General features: G+C 45.6%; 5 protein-coding genes across 5 annotated transcripts; 3 read left to right on the top strand and 2 right to left on the bottom strand.

Annotated features, from left to right (window-relative positions):
* Positions 1 to 1,257: 1,257 nt before the first annotated feature.
* C8R40DRAFT_1213018 (alcohol oxidase) lies at positions 1,258 to 3,793 on the top strand (the record flags this gene model as incomplete). The annotated part of the gene is made up of 10 exons (XM_046233205.1): positions 1,258 to 1,405; positions 1,457 to 1,538; positions 1,696 to 1,850; positions 1,905 to 2,011; positions 2,107 to 2,311; positions 2,366 to 2,563; positions 2,623 to 3,047; positions 3,106 to 3,181; positions 3,233 to 3,609; positions 3,663 to 3,793. The coding sequence occupies 10 exons, from the start codon at positions 1,258 to 1,260 to the stop codon at positions 3,750 to 3,752; spliced, it is 1,863 nt and encodes a 620-aa protein (XP_046081288.1). The 3' UTR covers positions 3,753 to 3,793.
* A 298-nt stretch (positions 3,794 to 4,091) lies between these two features.
* On the top strand, positions 4,092 to 5,635 carry C8R40DRAFT_1127526 (NADP-dependent oxidoreductase domain-containing protein). Its single transcript, XM_046229062.1, has 6 exons — positions 4,092 to 4,299; positions 4,359 to 4,394; positions 4,456 to 4,590; positions 4,647 to 5,057; positions 5,105 to 5,457; positions 5,515 to 5,635. Exons 1-6 carry the CDS (start codon positions 4,237 to 4,239, stop codon positions 5,546 to 5,548), a joined length of 1,032 nt encoding a protein of 343 aa, XP_046081287.1. The 5' UTR covers positions 4,092 to 4,236; the 3' UTR covers positions 5,549 to 5,635.
* On the bottom strand, positions 5,509 to 9,479 carry C8R40DRAFT_659305 (OPT oligopeptide transporter). Its single transcript, XM_046235801.1, has 24 exons — positions 9,297 to 9,479; positions 9,158 to 9,235; positions 8,997 to 9,104; positions 8,930 to 8,940; positions 8,821 to 8,871; positions 8,640 to 8,753; positions 8,394 to 8,586; positions 8,310 to 8,333; positions 8,052 to 8,257; positions 7,941 to 7,988; positions 7,806 to 7,884; positions 7,732 to 7,754; positions 7,635 to 7,666; positions 7,443 to 7,585; positions 7,341 to 7,383; positions 7,163 to 7,287; positions 7,023 to 7,109; positions 6,915 to 6,968; positions 6,752 to 6,856; positions 6,420 to 6,689; positions 6,277 to 6,370; positions 5,959 to 6,220; positions 5,828 to 5,892; positions 5,509 to 5,773 (listed from the first exon to the last, which is right to left on the bottom strand). The coding sequence occupies exons 1-24, from the start codon at positions 9,364 to 9,366 to the stop codon at positions 5,755 to 5,757; spliced, it is 2,304 nt and encodes a 767-aa protein (XP_046081286.1). The 5' UTR covers positions 9,367 to 9,479; the 3' UTR covers positions 5,509 to 5,754.
* Positions 9,480 to 11,233: 1,754 nt separating this feature from the next.
* On the top strand, positions 11,234 to 12,863 carry C8R40DRAFT_1127514 (uncharacterized protein). The gene is made up of 5 exons (XM_046229061.1): positions 11,234 to 11,528; positions 11,585 to 11,860; positions 11,918 to 12,117; positions 12,172 to 12,423; positions 12,490 to 12,863. The coding sequence occupies exons 1-5, from the start codon at positions 11,309 to 11,311 to the stop codon at positions 12,700 to 12,702; spliced, it is 1,161 nt and encodes a 386-aa protein (XP_046081285.1). The 5' UTR covers positions 11,234 to 11,308; the 3' UTR covers positions 12,703 to 12,863.
* A 32-nt stretch (positions 12,864 to 12,895) lies between these two features.
* On the bottom strand, positions 12,896 to 14,546 carry C8R40DRAFT_1127507 (uncharacterized protein). Its single transcript, XM_046229060.1, has 5 exons — positions 14,183 to 14,546; positions 14,106 to 14,130; positions 13,905 to 13,990; positions 13,616 to 13,711; positions 12,896 to 13,518 (listed from the first exon to the last, which is right to left on the bottom strand). The coding sequence occupies exons 1-5, from the start codon at positions 14,191 to 14,193 to the stop codon at positions 13,317 to 13,319; spliced, it is 420 nt and encodes a 139-aa protein (XP_046081284.1). The 5' UTR covers positions 14,194 to 14,546; the 3' UTR covers positions 12,896 to 13,316.
* Between the last annotated feature and the right edge of the window lie 52 nt (positions 14,547 to 14,598).

The following is a 14,598-nucleotide window of genomic DNA, read 5'->3' as shown; positions in this document are numbered from 1 at the left end:
AGAATGAGATCGGGGAATCCAAGCTTTGTCTATTTCCAATAAAGTTCAGATGCATCGAATCAATTAAACCGGAGACTACGATTAAGTAGGTAACTGAGGTTCTACATGTCGCCCGGGTAAGATATCCGATATCCGTATGCGATTGTTATAGATGTGTTCCAATTCATACGCGTCAAAAGAACTGCAGTGCTGTAATGGTTTTGCATAAGACGAAAGCCGCAACAATGTCCATAGACGACATACATACCAACTCCAGCAGTGCACACCGATAATTTGAAACCCTCATCTCTCTGCCTCCAATTAGTGAGGGCTCTGACGCGTATGACAAGCCGCTGTTGAACGATGTAGCTGAGCAATTCAATTTGCTGCTGGTTTACTGGCACTAAGAAGGTTCGAGAACTCTACGAGCTGGGTTCAGACGGGATGATCAAGGAGATATCCAATCCCAAAAGGATTGGGTGTGTTTATAATGATAACAAGGATGGGTTCCAGTAGGTTCCTCGCTGTTGTGAACAAATCCTCCCACGCCATTAGTCACGGTCCTGGTACAGCCCCGGACTCTCCGAGTCATTCAAGTCCTTCTGGGCAGAATTACTTATGTACCAGAAAATAAGCGTCTTATTCAACTTTTTGAACCTTTTGTTTGCAAGACCAGGTCTTTCGTAGGAAGCCGATCCTATGTAGTGTAGTCTTTCTTGCACACGGCCTACATCTCAAACATCAATTGACACAAACTGTGCTTGTAAGTACTGAATTAATCCTTCTTCCAGTCCTTCTTTGACAGTACACTAATCACATTCTTCAGATTGGTAAAGCGATACATTTGTGAAGATCTATGTCTCCGACTCCTCCCATATATGTTGACGCATCCCATTCCTTTCGCGAGCTCTAATCTTCCGTCGATTTCCCCATTCACCTCCTTTTTCCCTTCAAAATAGTCTTTCTCTTAGCAATCTGCCCGTGTTGAACGCGTTTCTCAACTTCTGAACATTCAGCCTGCCGTTACACAGTCAATATGAACGTCGTATCCACCAAGATGGCAAGATCATGTCATGTATCACCAGGTCCAATTAGCGCATTAGTACAGTATAGCTCAGGACCAAACTTCTTCATCCATTACAGGCTTACAGCAGAACATATATAAGCACTCCAGGGGAAGCATTTGATGAAGCTCCAACTGTCTGACCTGTTTCTTCGTTTCCAGCATATCCCCTGTTTCACGGTGCACCCAAAGCATATCCACGTCCCTACGTTCCGATGATTATTAGATGTACCCAATCCCTTTATACAGCAGCAACAATCTTACTGTACTTATCGACCCTGGTCGCGATTTCTTCTGCTGCGATCTATGATCAGTACAGTGACCTCCCTTTGGGAAAAGAGTACGATTTTATCATTGCTGGAGGTGTGTGTTGCCTTTTCAAGGTTCCGACGATCGAACAAATTTTGTTCGCAGGAGGTACGGCAGGGATCGCACTAGCCAGCAGGCTCTCAGAAGATTCTGCCTTCAATGTATTGGTGCTTGAAGCTGGAACATCGTAAGTCGACCTCTTTCCCTCTCATCGCCTTCTTTTTTTAATTGTCCTGGAAACTTAACCGCTGTGGGACCCACAAATAAACTTCTCGTTCCTGATATCTATTTCCGATTCTCCTTCGGATGAACGCCCACCATGTACTTACTATCACAACATACAGTTCCGTCGGCGTATTCAATATCACCGTTCCATATTTCGCCACCCGGACGGTGTTGCAGTACGACTGGAATCTTACAACGACAGTCCAGCCCGGGTTGGGTGACCGATGGTTGTTTTTCCCGAGGGGATTTATTCTGGGCGGATCCAGTTCAATTAGTGGGTGTATTTATGTTTTGGTACAAGAAACACCGAGCTCAGTTGTTTATGAAGATGGGATGTTCTACACCCGTGGGTCTTCGGACGACTTCAATCGCTTTGCAGATACCACTGGAGATGACGGATGGTCTTGGGACAGTATTCAACAGTACCTTGCTCTGGTTCGTAAACATAAGGAACTCTTTTGCTTGTCTAAACCGCGTTCTATCGCTTCTCCTCTTTTTGCTTGATGTTTCGTTCGGTTTGTCTCAATTAGAACGAAAAACTTGTGCCTCCGGCTGGGAATCCTAATACTACAGGCGAATACAACCCTAACGTCCACTATTACAATGGAGCGGTCGATGTCAGCCTGCCTAGCTTCTCGCAAAGCATCGATTCGAAGGTCCTGGATGCCGTGGATGAACTAGGGGGAATATATTCATATAACGAGGATGTCAATTCTGGGTCGCCTTTAGGACTAGGTAACTCTCAATGCACACGCCAACAACAAACATGCTAATCTCGTTGTTCAATAGGTTGGCTGCCACGGACCATTGACTCGGAAGGGCGCAGGAGTAGCTCTGTCACCGCCTATCTACCTGATGAGAAAGACAACTTGGATGTATTAGTGAATGCGCGGGTAGCCCGCGTTGTTCCGACGAGTAACACAACATTGAACTCGACTACAAGGTACTCGTTCCGTACTGTGGAATTCACGCAGGATATTACCAATGGTCAGTCTTCCTATCGCGATAAACGAGTAGATAACCCGATTTACCTCCTGATCATGTAGTTACCCTGACCCAAATTACAGCTTCGAAAGAAGTCATCATTTGCGGAGGTGTCGTTGGTTCTCCTCAAATACTGCTCAATTCCGGCATCGGCAATTCCACTACTCTGCTCACCGCAGGAATCACGGCCCTTGTCGACCTTCCTAGTGTTGGACAGAATCTTTCCGATCAAGCTTTCATTGCGAATGCATTCTTAGCTAGCACCACAGATACTTATGACGATATCAACCGCAATGATACCGTCTCGAATGAGGTGCTAGCGGAATGGATGGGAGAAGATGGACAGGGAGACTTCCAAGGCGCTGGTCCACTAGGCGATACGTTTGCAAACCAGATATCATATTACCGGATTAGCGAAGAATTGACAGATGAGTATGGGGACTTCGCTGCAGGTGCGACGTCTCCCCATCTAGAAATTTATCCAGGAGTGAGTTAACTTACTCAATAATACCCAAATCTTTCTTGTCTGAATGTGTGGACTACAGAATGGTTACTTTATCGCACCCCCGACAACTGGTTATCACATGTCAATGACCACAGTAGTCGTTTCTCCTGCTTCTCGTCGGTATTTTGTCTTATCTTTATTCTACTCTCATTTTCTTTGTCGATTAGGCGGCTCCATTACTATCAATGGCTCAAACCCATTCACTCCTCCGATCATTGACCCAGGGTATCTCACGGCCAAGTTTGATATTGTTGCAATGAAAGAAGCATTCAAGATCGTCTACACGTTCCTCAATGCCTCAGTGTGGGACGGTTACATCCTCGAGCCACCAACAGGACTACCAAGTATTCCCGACTTTTTCACCATGAACGCCACAGAATTAGATGTTCAATTAGAATCATACATCCGTAACTCTACCGGAAGCTCGGCACATCCGGTGGGGACCGTAGCGATGTCTGCCAAAGACGCGAGCTATGGGGCTCTGGACCCGGATTTAAAAGTTAAAGGTGTAGATGGTTTGAGAGTAGTTGATGCGTCTGCTTTCGTGAGTTGCTCATTATTGGGCTTTTATTCATGACACTGAGGAAATGTCTCTAGCCATTTGTTACCTGTAGCCATACGCAGGTTCCAGTGTATGTTTTTGCAGAGCGCGCTGCTGTGTTAATCAAAACATCGTGGCAGCAGTAGTTGCAGCCATATCAGTTTCAGTAAGTAACAAATGATTGTCTGCCCATAGTACCCTACACATAATAGTTGTACGCTTACTACTCAGTGGGAGTATGTTACGTTGTGCCTCACTATAACCACTTCCCGTCTTCGGGATAGTAGATGAAATGCAGCACAGTATTGGGCAGCTAGGTTTCGACCACACCCTACTTCGTTGACTAATGTACCTGAATTGTAAAAAAAAATGGGACACGCTCCGAGTGGGTACAGGTCGCCCTGTATGCTAAATGAAATGATCTAAGGTGAGATGAGCCTCAGTGAGTACGGTGAGCTGTAGAATCGGAAGCTTTCAAACAAAACAGGTCCAAATTGTACCTCAGCACATCAAAAAATGACTGGTAGTTCGCAAGCAAGGTGAAAGTAATCTAAAGTAATTAAAGATGCTCATGAGACCAGGACGAAGAATCTTTCCTCATCCAAAACTACCACTATCAATATCATCATCATGGCCAACCCCGTCGAATACAATCAGCTGGGGTCCTCAGGATTGAGGGTGTCGGTGCCCATCGTAGATGCTCTTTGTCTGGTACTCTAGACATCTTGATAACTAATGCTCTTTCTGACCAGGTTGGTGCGATGAGCTATGGATCGCCACTTTGGGGTGTAAGTTGCAGATTCCCTTCTCTGCCCATCGTCCAACTCATCACTCTATTCATACTTTTAGTCTTGGGTTCTAGACGAAGAAAATTCACTCCCCATCCTCAAAGCTGCTTGGGATCGCGGGATCAATACAATCGACACCGCGAATGTTTACTCGAATGGCGAATCTGAGAAAATCGTTGCAAAGTTCATTGAAAAGGTACATACATATAAGGACTACCCAATCACATTGATTCAACCCCATTTCGCAATCAGTACAACATTCCTCGTCACCAAATCGTCATCCTCAGTAAATGCAATGGTCTGGTTGCCGCGGATCCTGGTACCCGCACATACTATAATCCTCATATGCGAGATTGGCCTCAATACGTCAACCAATCTGGTCTCTCTCGCGCTGCGATTTTTAATGCTGTCGATGCATCCTTGGAACGTTTGAAGACCTCTTACATTGACCTCCTGCAAATTCATCGCTTTGATCCCAAGGTGCCAGTGGAAGAGACGATGAAGGCTTTGCACGACCTGGTGCAAAGTGGGAAGGTAAGGTACATTGGAGCTAGCTCAATGCGGTGTTGGCAGTTTGCACGTATGAACGAAATAGCGGAAAAGCATGGGTGGACGAAATTTGCTAGTATGCAGAATGAGTACTCGTTACTTTATCGGGAAGAGGTAGAATTTCAGTTGTTTTGAAGTGCGAGGTTCTGATATCCGCATAGGAACGTGAAATGAATGCCTACTGCAACTTCAATGGTATCGGATTGATTCCCTGGGCCCCTGTCGCCGGCGGCAAACTCTGTCGTCCTGTAGAAACCAATGCCACTGTTCGGGCCGAGGAGGCTAAATCCAGTCCCTCTTACAGTCCTTTCTCTGATGCCGATAAGACTATCATTGAAAGAGTTGAGGAAATCGCCAAGAAGAAAGGTTGGACAATGACCCAAGTCGCACTGGTTTGGGTCAATATGAAGGTGACTAGCCCCATCGTCGGGATGTCTAGTATCCCAAGAGTAGAGGAGAATGTTATCACGGGCCTTGTTTTGGATGGGAAGGAGGTGGAATATTTAGAAGAACCGTGAGCGCCTTTTTCCTAACTTTGCTGAATTTCCCACTTATAACAGTAATCTGGTAGATATGAGCCAAAGCGTGTCAGGGGACATTTGTAGTGTTGTTAGTCAAGTCCTTTCTGTATCATATTTCTATCACAGCGAAATTCGAATGCCTCGGTGCTAGGTTAAGGCGTCAACATGGGTTCGATCCGAATTTTGACAATTGGTTCTCACAGATGATAGCATTACTACAGATAATACAACAGACACATACATACATAGATGCTACCCAAGTCATTCGTAGCGAACATAAAAATGGCACATCAATGCCAAGTATTCGGTCTAAAGCCAAATCGAGCTCAGAGACTGACAATGCAATGGAAAAGTGCGACTCACCCGAATCCTCCAGGAGGAGGAGTGAGCAGCGACAATCCTTGTCCATCGGCAGTGTTTTCAAAGACCTGTTGAAAAATTCGACGATCTGAATTAAGATGAATGAACAACTTCGGAATAAACCCAGTACTGACGGTATTGCCCCACCAGGTGGCTATGGTACTCTGCCCGATCTTTCCAGCGTCAGGGAACTCCAAGCAGAAAAATATTACAATAGTCGAGATTGCCACTCCAGAATCCATAGCGGCGGAAAGAACATAATTGTACTTCGTCCACCACGAAAAGTGTTTGCGACGAATGACATACTGGAAGATGAATCCTACAATGGCCCATGGAACGTAGTTGATGGAAGTGGCGGGTGGAAGAAGGCCGGTACCGGTGAACACGACGGGGAAGCTATGGGCAACTGAACTTGAGTCCTTTGAATTATGGACGGACAGGAAAATACTTACTTGACATAGCGGATCCAGCTATTTGGCCATTTAAGACTGACAAGCCAGGCTCCGAGAGGTGCGAGGAAACCAGCGACGAAGAAGAACAGCAAACCTGAAATCAAATTGTCACTACGTCTGTGCAGAACATGCGTTTAACTGACCATAGTAAGTCGTGCCCTGCGAAAAGATTCGCCTAGGACCAATCACACCCCAAATTATACTAGCCGTGCCGAACACCGTCGTCGAAGGGCAAATAAAACCATCAGGCTGGTCCTGATCACACATACCCTGAATATTCGTGAACATCCATGCTTGAACACCCAATTGAGTAGTTCCAGCGATAACGGCGGCAATAACTTGAGCGGCGAACATCGTTCTCGGAGGAATCTTCATGTAATGACCCAGTTTGAGATCCTGGGTGAACTGCAAAGCTATCGTGGTAAAAGGGGACATATGAGCGTATTTCTCTCCTCTCGTGTGCGTGGAGTGGTACCTTGTGCCATTGTGATGTATCCCCAAGTCTTGAACATCATCATTGCGACTGGGTGGCCAGGAAGAGCATAACCAATAATAAGTTCAGTGATAACGTTGAGCCCAACTGGAAGATATGAAAAGGTGAGCAACTTAGGAGTGGGAAGGAAGATATTCAATGGTACCTTGTTGATTAGTTATTGCCTGAATTATACCAATAGGAACGGTGTAAAAGAAGGCTGAATGGCATACTGTGAGTGAATTTACACGCATATAGGCTCAAAGGTACTAACATATCACAAGGGCGAGGATATAGTATTGAACTGGGAACTGTGTGTCCCACACTTCAATCGAAATCACTCCGAATGTAAACATAGCCACTAAATGTCTTGTCAGCGATTTGGAGAAAGACAAGCCCGAAGAAGTGTCTCACGGAAGATAATGATGTACCACCAGTTGGGTACCTGGGCGTAGCGCGACATGAGTCTTGCATGAATATCAGCCTGTTCGTGGATGGAGCGGCGGGCCTGATGCCAGATTTGTTTGCGGTAGAAAAGGCTGAGGCACTTTGTTAGTTGAGATTGTTTGCATCAAAGGTATTAAAGGCCTACAATGTGTGTGTCAACGTTGCCGTTACACTAGCGAAAGACAATCCTTTGTAGAGTGATATGTCAGTAAACAGGTCACACAGAACATACTTTGTACCGATTTACCATAAGCCAGTGCAAAAGTCACCGACAAGTACAAGGGACTGTAGGCTTCGTAGGCGGCCTGGTTGAAAGATCCATCGGCATTGACTATTTGTGAGACGTCGTACGGTGTTCCGTTTCGATTGAAAGACCCATCGTTGAGGACCCTATTGAACGAATGAATAGCCGAGCTAGAATTAAGAGAAACGACCATACGGGAGGTAGGCAGAGTTCCAAGTATTGGTGTACTTTTGGGATACAAATAAGGTCAGGAACTTAAATCAGCAGCCGTACAACGGTGTAGCACACGTACATATAAGATTGGTGCGATAAGCCCTATGAAAGTTCATTCAGCAAGGCACTGTGTTATCGTGAATGAGTGCTCACAATAGAAGAATACAAATGCAAATGCGACATTGGCCTCAGCCCACCAAGGTGTAGCCAGTGGCGATATGACATATGCAATCTGAAGACGCATGGTGAGAGAGTTTGACAGAAATTTAACAGAAATAGAAACAATACCTGAGCCCAGTCGAAGGTAAGGAGACTCATTCCAAGACCGGATCGATACTTGTAAAATATATTGTTCAGTAAATATTTTGACTCTGTCGACAGTGTTACTTCCAGACATACCCCGAACATCTGATTGACTTTGATATTGTCTGGTGCAATCCAGCACACCCAGGAGAAATAACTCAATGCTTGGAAGAGATATCCAGGCATGAAGTACCAAGAGAATGACCCAAGAAATGCGAACAGGAAAAATCTTTCACGGCTGATACCTCCACGTTTTCCCATCCCTGCATACTGCGTGGAGTGGAGTGTATTGAACAAGGCACCTACATGGTAAAGGTGGGCGATAAGAAACCATCAAAATGGGAGAGAGCGTACAAGTAACCAGGTCTGTCGGCCAAACTGAAAGGAATCGCGATCGGTGATCTGTATGATCAATCAAACAATGTAGTGTGAACTCACTCATCGAAGGGGGTTGAACAAGGAATCGTCTACATATACCACCGATGGAGAAACCAATCAATTGGGTGGACATGACCATGAGCCACTGGTAGCTGAAGTTGAATACTTGGTTATAGAAAACTCGTTGGACAGCAACGATATCAGTGGCATATGCACTTTGATAACCGACTGTAGCCATTATTGTAACAAGAACCTTGGATAGAACATCAGTTGTCATGCGCTGTAGATTACGGTGGCGTTACTTACGTGCTCCTTGATAGTGAAAGGACCTGGGTTTAAGGCTATACCGAACACCTTGACGTTAGGGACGAATCTTGCCCATGCTCGACCAATAGGGAACGCAAGTAATTGTGCGACGAGCTGTGCGCAATGCAAGGAGAAATAACGTCAACTGCGAATGGAGCAAAGCAAGATGATGATGACGCACACCGGTAATCGTCACAGAAGGATATCGGAAGAAGAAAAATTGGTTAAGCCCCTAGAAGGCAGGTAGATCAGTATTTTGTCATGCCAAGCAGACATGATTTAAGGCTTACTGGAATCAGAACTAGGGTACGCAGTCATTAGTACAAGCATGCACGAAGTGAAAAATAAGGGACGAACTAGCCCAGACAAAGCCAATAGTCCAAGACCTCAAAGTCCCAACCGGAATGGCTGGATCGTCTGTGTTTGCCACGGCGGACCGAACCTCGGGGTAGGGAGAATCATCCTCTGTCGATTCAAGTGAACTTCAAATGAGTACGATGAGTGTTGATAAAACTGACCAAGTACTCCCTCGATGGCAGCATCTTTGTCGATGTTAGGATCATCGAACTCTGGGATGGCGATTGCTTCAACGGCCTCTGGAAGATAGGCCTTAAGTTGATACTGAATTTGGCAGAACCAATTGAGAGGGAAAAATACCTATATCGGCTGGTAACAGTCCCTTCTCGGCGTCCACGAAGTCTCCGCTCTGCTTGTCTTCCAACGACATGGCAGGGAACTATAGCCAGTAAGCAAAGGACGGGAACTTCGTTTCCCTTCTGCTTCCCTTTATGTAGACCCTCGGGAATAGATAAGAGCCTTCGCAGGTTGGCAGTCTCCACCTTCTGAACATATGGTCAAATCTCACAAGCATGATTGAACCGGTTCCCCGCGTTTAGAAGCTGATTTCGAGTAACTTCCGGACTACTTCGGGGATTTGAATTCAGCTTCTAGATTCAGACGGTATAATACGTCCTGTCTCGCATTTTCAGTCTCAGGAGGTCCCAAAGCCGGTACATTCTTGCTTCGCAACCCCGGCACGAAATATTCTCTAATAATAGGTTCACATGTAAATACCGAGAGGTAAGTACAATCAATACATAGCAAGATACGTAGCAGTGCAAACTTAGCATAAAAAGGATTCCTGCAGTATCGTAGATCACGCCCGTCATGCCAAAGATCATCGGGGAATCAAGTCACAGATTGTAACCTGTGATTGGTCCACTTCTAGAGGTTGTTGTAGAGTTCCCAAAATGGCTCTTCGAGATCACTGTCGGAGAATCATCAGTACCAATGGACATATGTAATCGAAAGCGCGGCCCAGAGCGGCGCTAGAGCTCTGTGGAGTGCCATGTACTTCTTTGATTCTAGCTAATGGGCTTTGTTTCCTCTGAGCGGACACTAGCCTTGTCGGTTCTGTTTCTTCAAAGCGGATACCAATTGTCTATGGTGCTGGCCTGAAGGGAGATGGGAGAGAAAGGATGAGATGGGATATATGTACACATGTATCTTGCATCTGCTGTCAAGCTGGAAACATGAGAAGACACATGCTGGCAGGAACACAATCAGTACTTACTGAAAGAAACAGTGTTTACTTAATTATAGTCGAAGGAATTTCCTGTTATCTAATCTGCTTCCCGTCAAGTGGTGTGAGTCTCATCTTCCACATTTGTGGCATTGTATATAGCTCATGTGCATCCAGTAGCCATATTCCAAGATGGCATGCCTCCAAAAAGCAGATGACTTCCGTATTGCAAGAGAATGAGAATCTATCGATGATCGTTTCATGATTTATCGAAAACGGAGGAACTTAAATCACTCAACTAGTATCGGCTGGGAACTGATTCTGAACCGAGTAACCAGAGGCTGAGTGTGATCTACATAGTCCTAGATCGAACGGTATTAAAACAACTCCCGACGTCAAAGCGAAGCACAACATGTACTTAGAGTAGATAACAATGCTGATACGAGCCAACGAAGGTGGAATTCGCGGAATGTCTTCGAGCGATACCACATAGAGTCAATCATAGTTCAGTGTCGAGGAGAGTAGGTGACTTGCCAATGAGGTCCGAGTTACCCAGTCATTTCGGCCATTCTGGTCTGATTCTGTTGGCTCCTGTAGACCTGACACTAGCAGACGCATGTCGGTTAGGACTAATAGCCACTCGCTTGGAATCTATCAAACAATAGCTGCTCAGAAACCATTTCCATTCAACATTCGGGGTTAACCAAATTCGCAAGCGGGAACAAGAAGGAACAAGGTTCCGTCGAAATACTATGGTATAATTTACGTTCACGATAAGAAGTGCACCGTTCCTGTCCCTAGTGAAAGATCCTACAAGACCGGGAAGGGGATTGCGAGTCGCAGTAAGCATATGATATACAGATTTCGCTTTGTATCGAGTAAGCTGAACGAGAGTCTATTGAATTTTGGGGCGCTGATGATAGAAGACTGGAAGTGGAACAGTACACGTTTGAACTGCAAAACTGATTGTGAATTGTGAGATTAGACCATGGCCTAGAAGGGTCAAACGGACTCAAGGAGTAGCGACGCTTAGGATAACATGAGTTCTAAGTGGTCCAAAAAAAAGAAACGCGTTCTCCGGGCCGCAGAAAAATGAGCCATCCTGACGTCGAACTCACGCTCTTGAGAAATCTATCATGGCGAAGGGATGATTTATCGATTTCTCTCTTCCATAAACTTTTATTCTTTTCATTCTTGTTTTCCTTTCATCCCTGCAACCAGCCGTAGGTCAATGTCGCTCGCATATACAACCGAAAAACAGTTCGCGATCTCTGCGGTACGGAGGGCGTGTTTGTTGACATCTTCCGTTTTCAACAAGTTGGTTAAGAATGAGACGTTAGTAAAGGGAGACAAGTCGCCCGTCACAGGTATGTAAAAGCAAAACTTCCTTTATTCCTCGATGTTTATATCTAATTGTTCACAGTTGGGGATTTTTCCGCACAGGCAGTTATAAGTTCTATGCTACATCGTGCATTCCCCGATGACCCAATCGTCGGAGAAGAAGATGCAGCAGACTTGCGCGCAGCAAGTGGTGCTTCACTCCGAGATCGCATTGTCGAGCTTGCAAACGAAGCCTTGACAGCCGAGCTTGGTATCGGGGACATTGCAGAATGGGGAATCGGTCCTGGCTCGGAGCAGAGCGTTGACAATTTGTTGGATGCGATTGATCGAGGGAACCATGAAGGTGGTAGAAATGGAAGTACGTCCTCCTTACTGCCAATTTTCCGACGCACTGATTAACCATATGTCCCTGTAGGAATGTGGACAATTGACCCAATTGATGGGACAAAAGGTTTCCTGCGAGGAGAACAATACGCTGTGTGCTTGGCTCTCATCGTCGATGCCCAGGTCCAAGTCGGAGTCTTAGGATGTCCTAATTTGCCTCTGAATTTGTCGAAACCGGATGAAGACAAAGGGTGCCTGTTCGTTGCCGTTAGAGGCCAAGGAGCTCAACAAGTGTGTTCCCGTTGATGCGTTCTTGAAATAGTCGATTCAACCTTATTACCCTAGCTGAAACTTACCGGGGCAGACCCGATACCCCTTACCATGCCTCCATATACACCGTCTTCCTTTAGTTTCCTAGAGTCAGTCGAAGCCGCTCATTCATCTCACTCCACTTCATCCCGCATTTCCGCTATACTGGGACTGACACAACCCCCGATTCGAATGGATAGTCAAGCTAAATATGGCTGTTTAGCACGGGGAGATGGAGGGGCGTATATGAGGATGCCTACCGGGGTTGGATACAAGGAAAAGATCTGGGTGAGTACATCAGTTCCTAGGGCATCACGGGTCAGATCTCTTACGTCGTCTTTTCCACTCTTCAAGGATCATGCAACCGGGTCTCTCTTGGTTACCGAATCTGGCGGAGTAATCACAGACTCGCGCGGTCTACCTCTTGATTTCGGTCTTGGTAGGACGCTTGGGGAGAATTATGGCGTTATCGCCACGGTGAAGGATGCACATGCCAAGTTGTTGAGTGCGGTGCAAGAGGTTGTCAAACAAGAGCAAGAGGAGGCAAAGAAATCAAAAGCATCCTGAAATGCTAATTACTAGAGTGTAACCATCAGCACCACAATGTTCGAACTGTACATTTTGTAATCCTTGTATGTAGTCTATCCCGTTCTGCCAACTGGTAGTCTATAAAAATACTTTAATCCCTCTCTCATAAACTTGCGAATGAACAAATGTTCTTCACTGACCCTTGGGGTGAATTCTCACTTAGATCCAAAAAGATTGTGGATAGTTATGTATACCGATATCTACCATTATGTACTTCCACCACTTGTACCTGCTATGTATGTATCGGGTGATAGTTTTGCGTATAAAAAGCAGAAAAATAAAAAAGATATAAAAAGGGAATGGATGTATGTACATAAACATCAGGTAGCGCTGTAAAGAGAAACAGCGGAAGGCTTAAAAGTACACGGTTCGCAGTAGGTGAGTGACCTATCGAAAGTCCACAAGGTGTATCCTCCATCCGCTCACTCCTGCTCTTTTGTCTCCACCTTTCCCGCAAGTCCACAGCTGACATCCTAGTTTCCCCTCGCTTCGCCCAAGAGGCATTCTCTCTCTCTCTCTCTCTCTCTCTCTCTCTCTCTCTCTCTCTACCTCGTGTTTTGGACAGGTTGCGAGCGGAGCGCCAGCGTATTCCATCAATCGTGTTTCTTCTTTCCAAACAGACTGAGTTTCTTTCCTGAGGAAGCAGATTTTATTGATGAAGAACTCGTGCGATGCTTCAGCGTCGGCGCTGAGAGGCTAGCTGATGCAGCTGAGGGTGAGGTGGAGGCAGGACTTTGTGCGGTCCCATCAATGTTCGAGCCGAAAGAGGAAGCTCCCATAGCTCGTATCAAGCCTCTATAGGTCATGAAGATGGACGATAGAATCAGGGAAGGGGATAAGGAGAGGTATATATTAGTTGAAAACTTGGGAATGGTGAACGACAAAAGGATACCTTTGGGTCGCATCAACATAGTCCTCTCTATTCATCCTCTTCGACGTCTTTACAGACATTCCTTTGTCTGATATCTCGTAGCCTTTTTCCTTTAACCTGTTCGTTTGCGAACATGAAGGACATGAAATCGTTTGAGAGACATCGACCCGAATCACAACCAAGGCGAAGGCAGTTGTGGTTGTTTTTTGAGGCGAACGGAGCCGATAAAAGAAGGTATAACGGAAATGAGAAAGGGGAGGAAGATCAATCAATGATTTACGGATTGTGCGAATGGAGGTACTAAACGTACTTGTCTTTCGTAGATTTTACTCCCTCCGAAACCGAGCCGACAACGGTATATACCCCATATATGATACCCGCAAAAACTACGATTGTCTTCAGAAGTTCAAGGTTGCAAATGTGTCCACAAGTTTTTAGGTGAAATATGAGAAGTTATGATTGGCATCAAGGTTTAGTAAATGGAGTTTAACGTTGAGATATTAAGACCTACAGCGATAAGCGCAAGAAAATCGCCCCTTCAAAAGAGAAATGAAATGCTGCAAATGCAACGACAAGCAAACAACTTACAGGTCAGCCATGTCGATATTACGTCTAGACGCACGTTGGGATGAAAAAACTTCGAGGAGAACCGGTGAAAGCGAAGAGTTTTTGAAAGGAAGTTTCCTCGATTCCCGCAGTCCGTAGTTGAACTGAAGGGACAAGATAGTACTAAGACTTGATGGAGGTTCGAGAAGTTGTACAAGTTTGAAGTATAGAGAAAAACAGCAGAATAAGCTAAGGAAGGGAAGGGAGCGAGGAGCGGCGAGAATATTGCGGAGTTGAACAAGTTGAGACGACTCGGAAGTTCAAGCAAGGCCAAGATCGTCTTCCGGGACTTACGGACCGGTCATGTTTTTGACGTTCGAAGGTTACCTTTAGGATCGCATCTGATCTGATAGCATACACATAGGAGAAACGACAGTGGACGATGAAGCTAAGAGGAT

Source organism: Lentinula edodes (genome assembly GCF_021015755.1).
Source record: "Lentinula edodes strain Le(Bin) 0899 ss11 chromosome Unknown C8R40scaffold_47, whole genome shotgun sequence".
Classification (NCBI taxonomy): Eukaryota; Fungi; Basidiomycota; class Agaricomycetes; order Agaricales; family Omphalotaceae; genus Lentinula; species Lentinula edodes.
The sequence above is the reverse complement of the archived record's forward strand: the minus strand, read 5'-3'. Positions and strand labels throughout refer to the sequence as shown.

Bases quoted from the DNA above. Each gene is read 5' to 3' on its own strand.
- C8R40DRAFT_1127526 (XM_046229062.1), top strand. From the start codon at position 4,237: ATGGCCAACCCCGTCGAATACAATCAGCTGGGGTCCTCAGGATTGAGG. The intron at 4,300-4,358 runs GTAGATGCTCTT...CTTTCTGACCAG, and splicing joins TGAGGGTGTCGGTGCCCATC to GTTGGTGCGATGAGCTATGG. The intron at 5,058-5,104 runs GTAGAATTTCAG...ATATCCGCATAG, and splicing joins CGTTACTTTATCGGGAAGAG to GAACGTGAAATGAATGCCTA.
- C8R40DRAFT_659305 (XM_046235801.1), bottom strand. From the start codon at position 9,366: ATGTCGTTGGAAGACAAGCAGAGCGGAGACTTCGTGGACGCCGAGAAG. The intron at 9,236-9,296 runs GTATTTTTCCCT...CCTATCTTCCAG, and splicing joins ACTGTTACCAGCCGATATAG to AGGCCGTTGAAGCAATCGCC. The intron at 5,893-5,958 runs GTCAGTACTGGG...ATTTTTCAACAG, and splicing joins CCACCTGGTGGGGCAATACC to GTCTTTGAAAACACTGCCGA.
- C8R40DRAFT_1127514 (XM_046229061.1), top strand. From the start codon at position 11,309: ATGATTTATCGATTTCTCTCTTCCATAAACTTTTATTCTTTTCATTCT. The intron at 11,861-11,917 runs GTACGTCCTCCT...ATGTCCCTGTAG, and splicing joins TGAAGGTGGTAGAAATGGAA to GAATGTGGACAATTGACCCA. The intron at 12,424-12,489 runs GTGAGTACATCA...CCACTCTTCAAG, and splicing joins GATACAAGGAAAAGATCTGG to GATCATGCAACCGGGTCTCT.
- C8R40DRAFT_1127507 (XM_046229060.1), bottom strand. The intron at 13,991-14,105 runs GTAGGTCTTAAT...GAACTTCTGAAG, and splicing joins ATTTTCTTGCGCTTATCGCT to ACAATCGTAGTTTTTGCGGG. The intron at 13,519-13,615 runs GTATCCTTTTGT...CATGACCTATAG, and splicing joins TATGTTGATGCGACCCAAAG to AGGCTTGATACGAGCTATGG.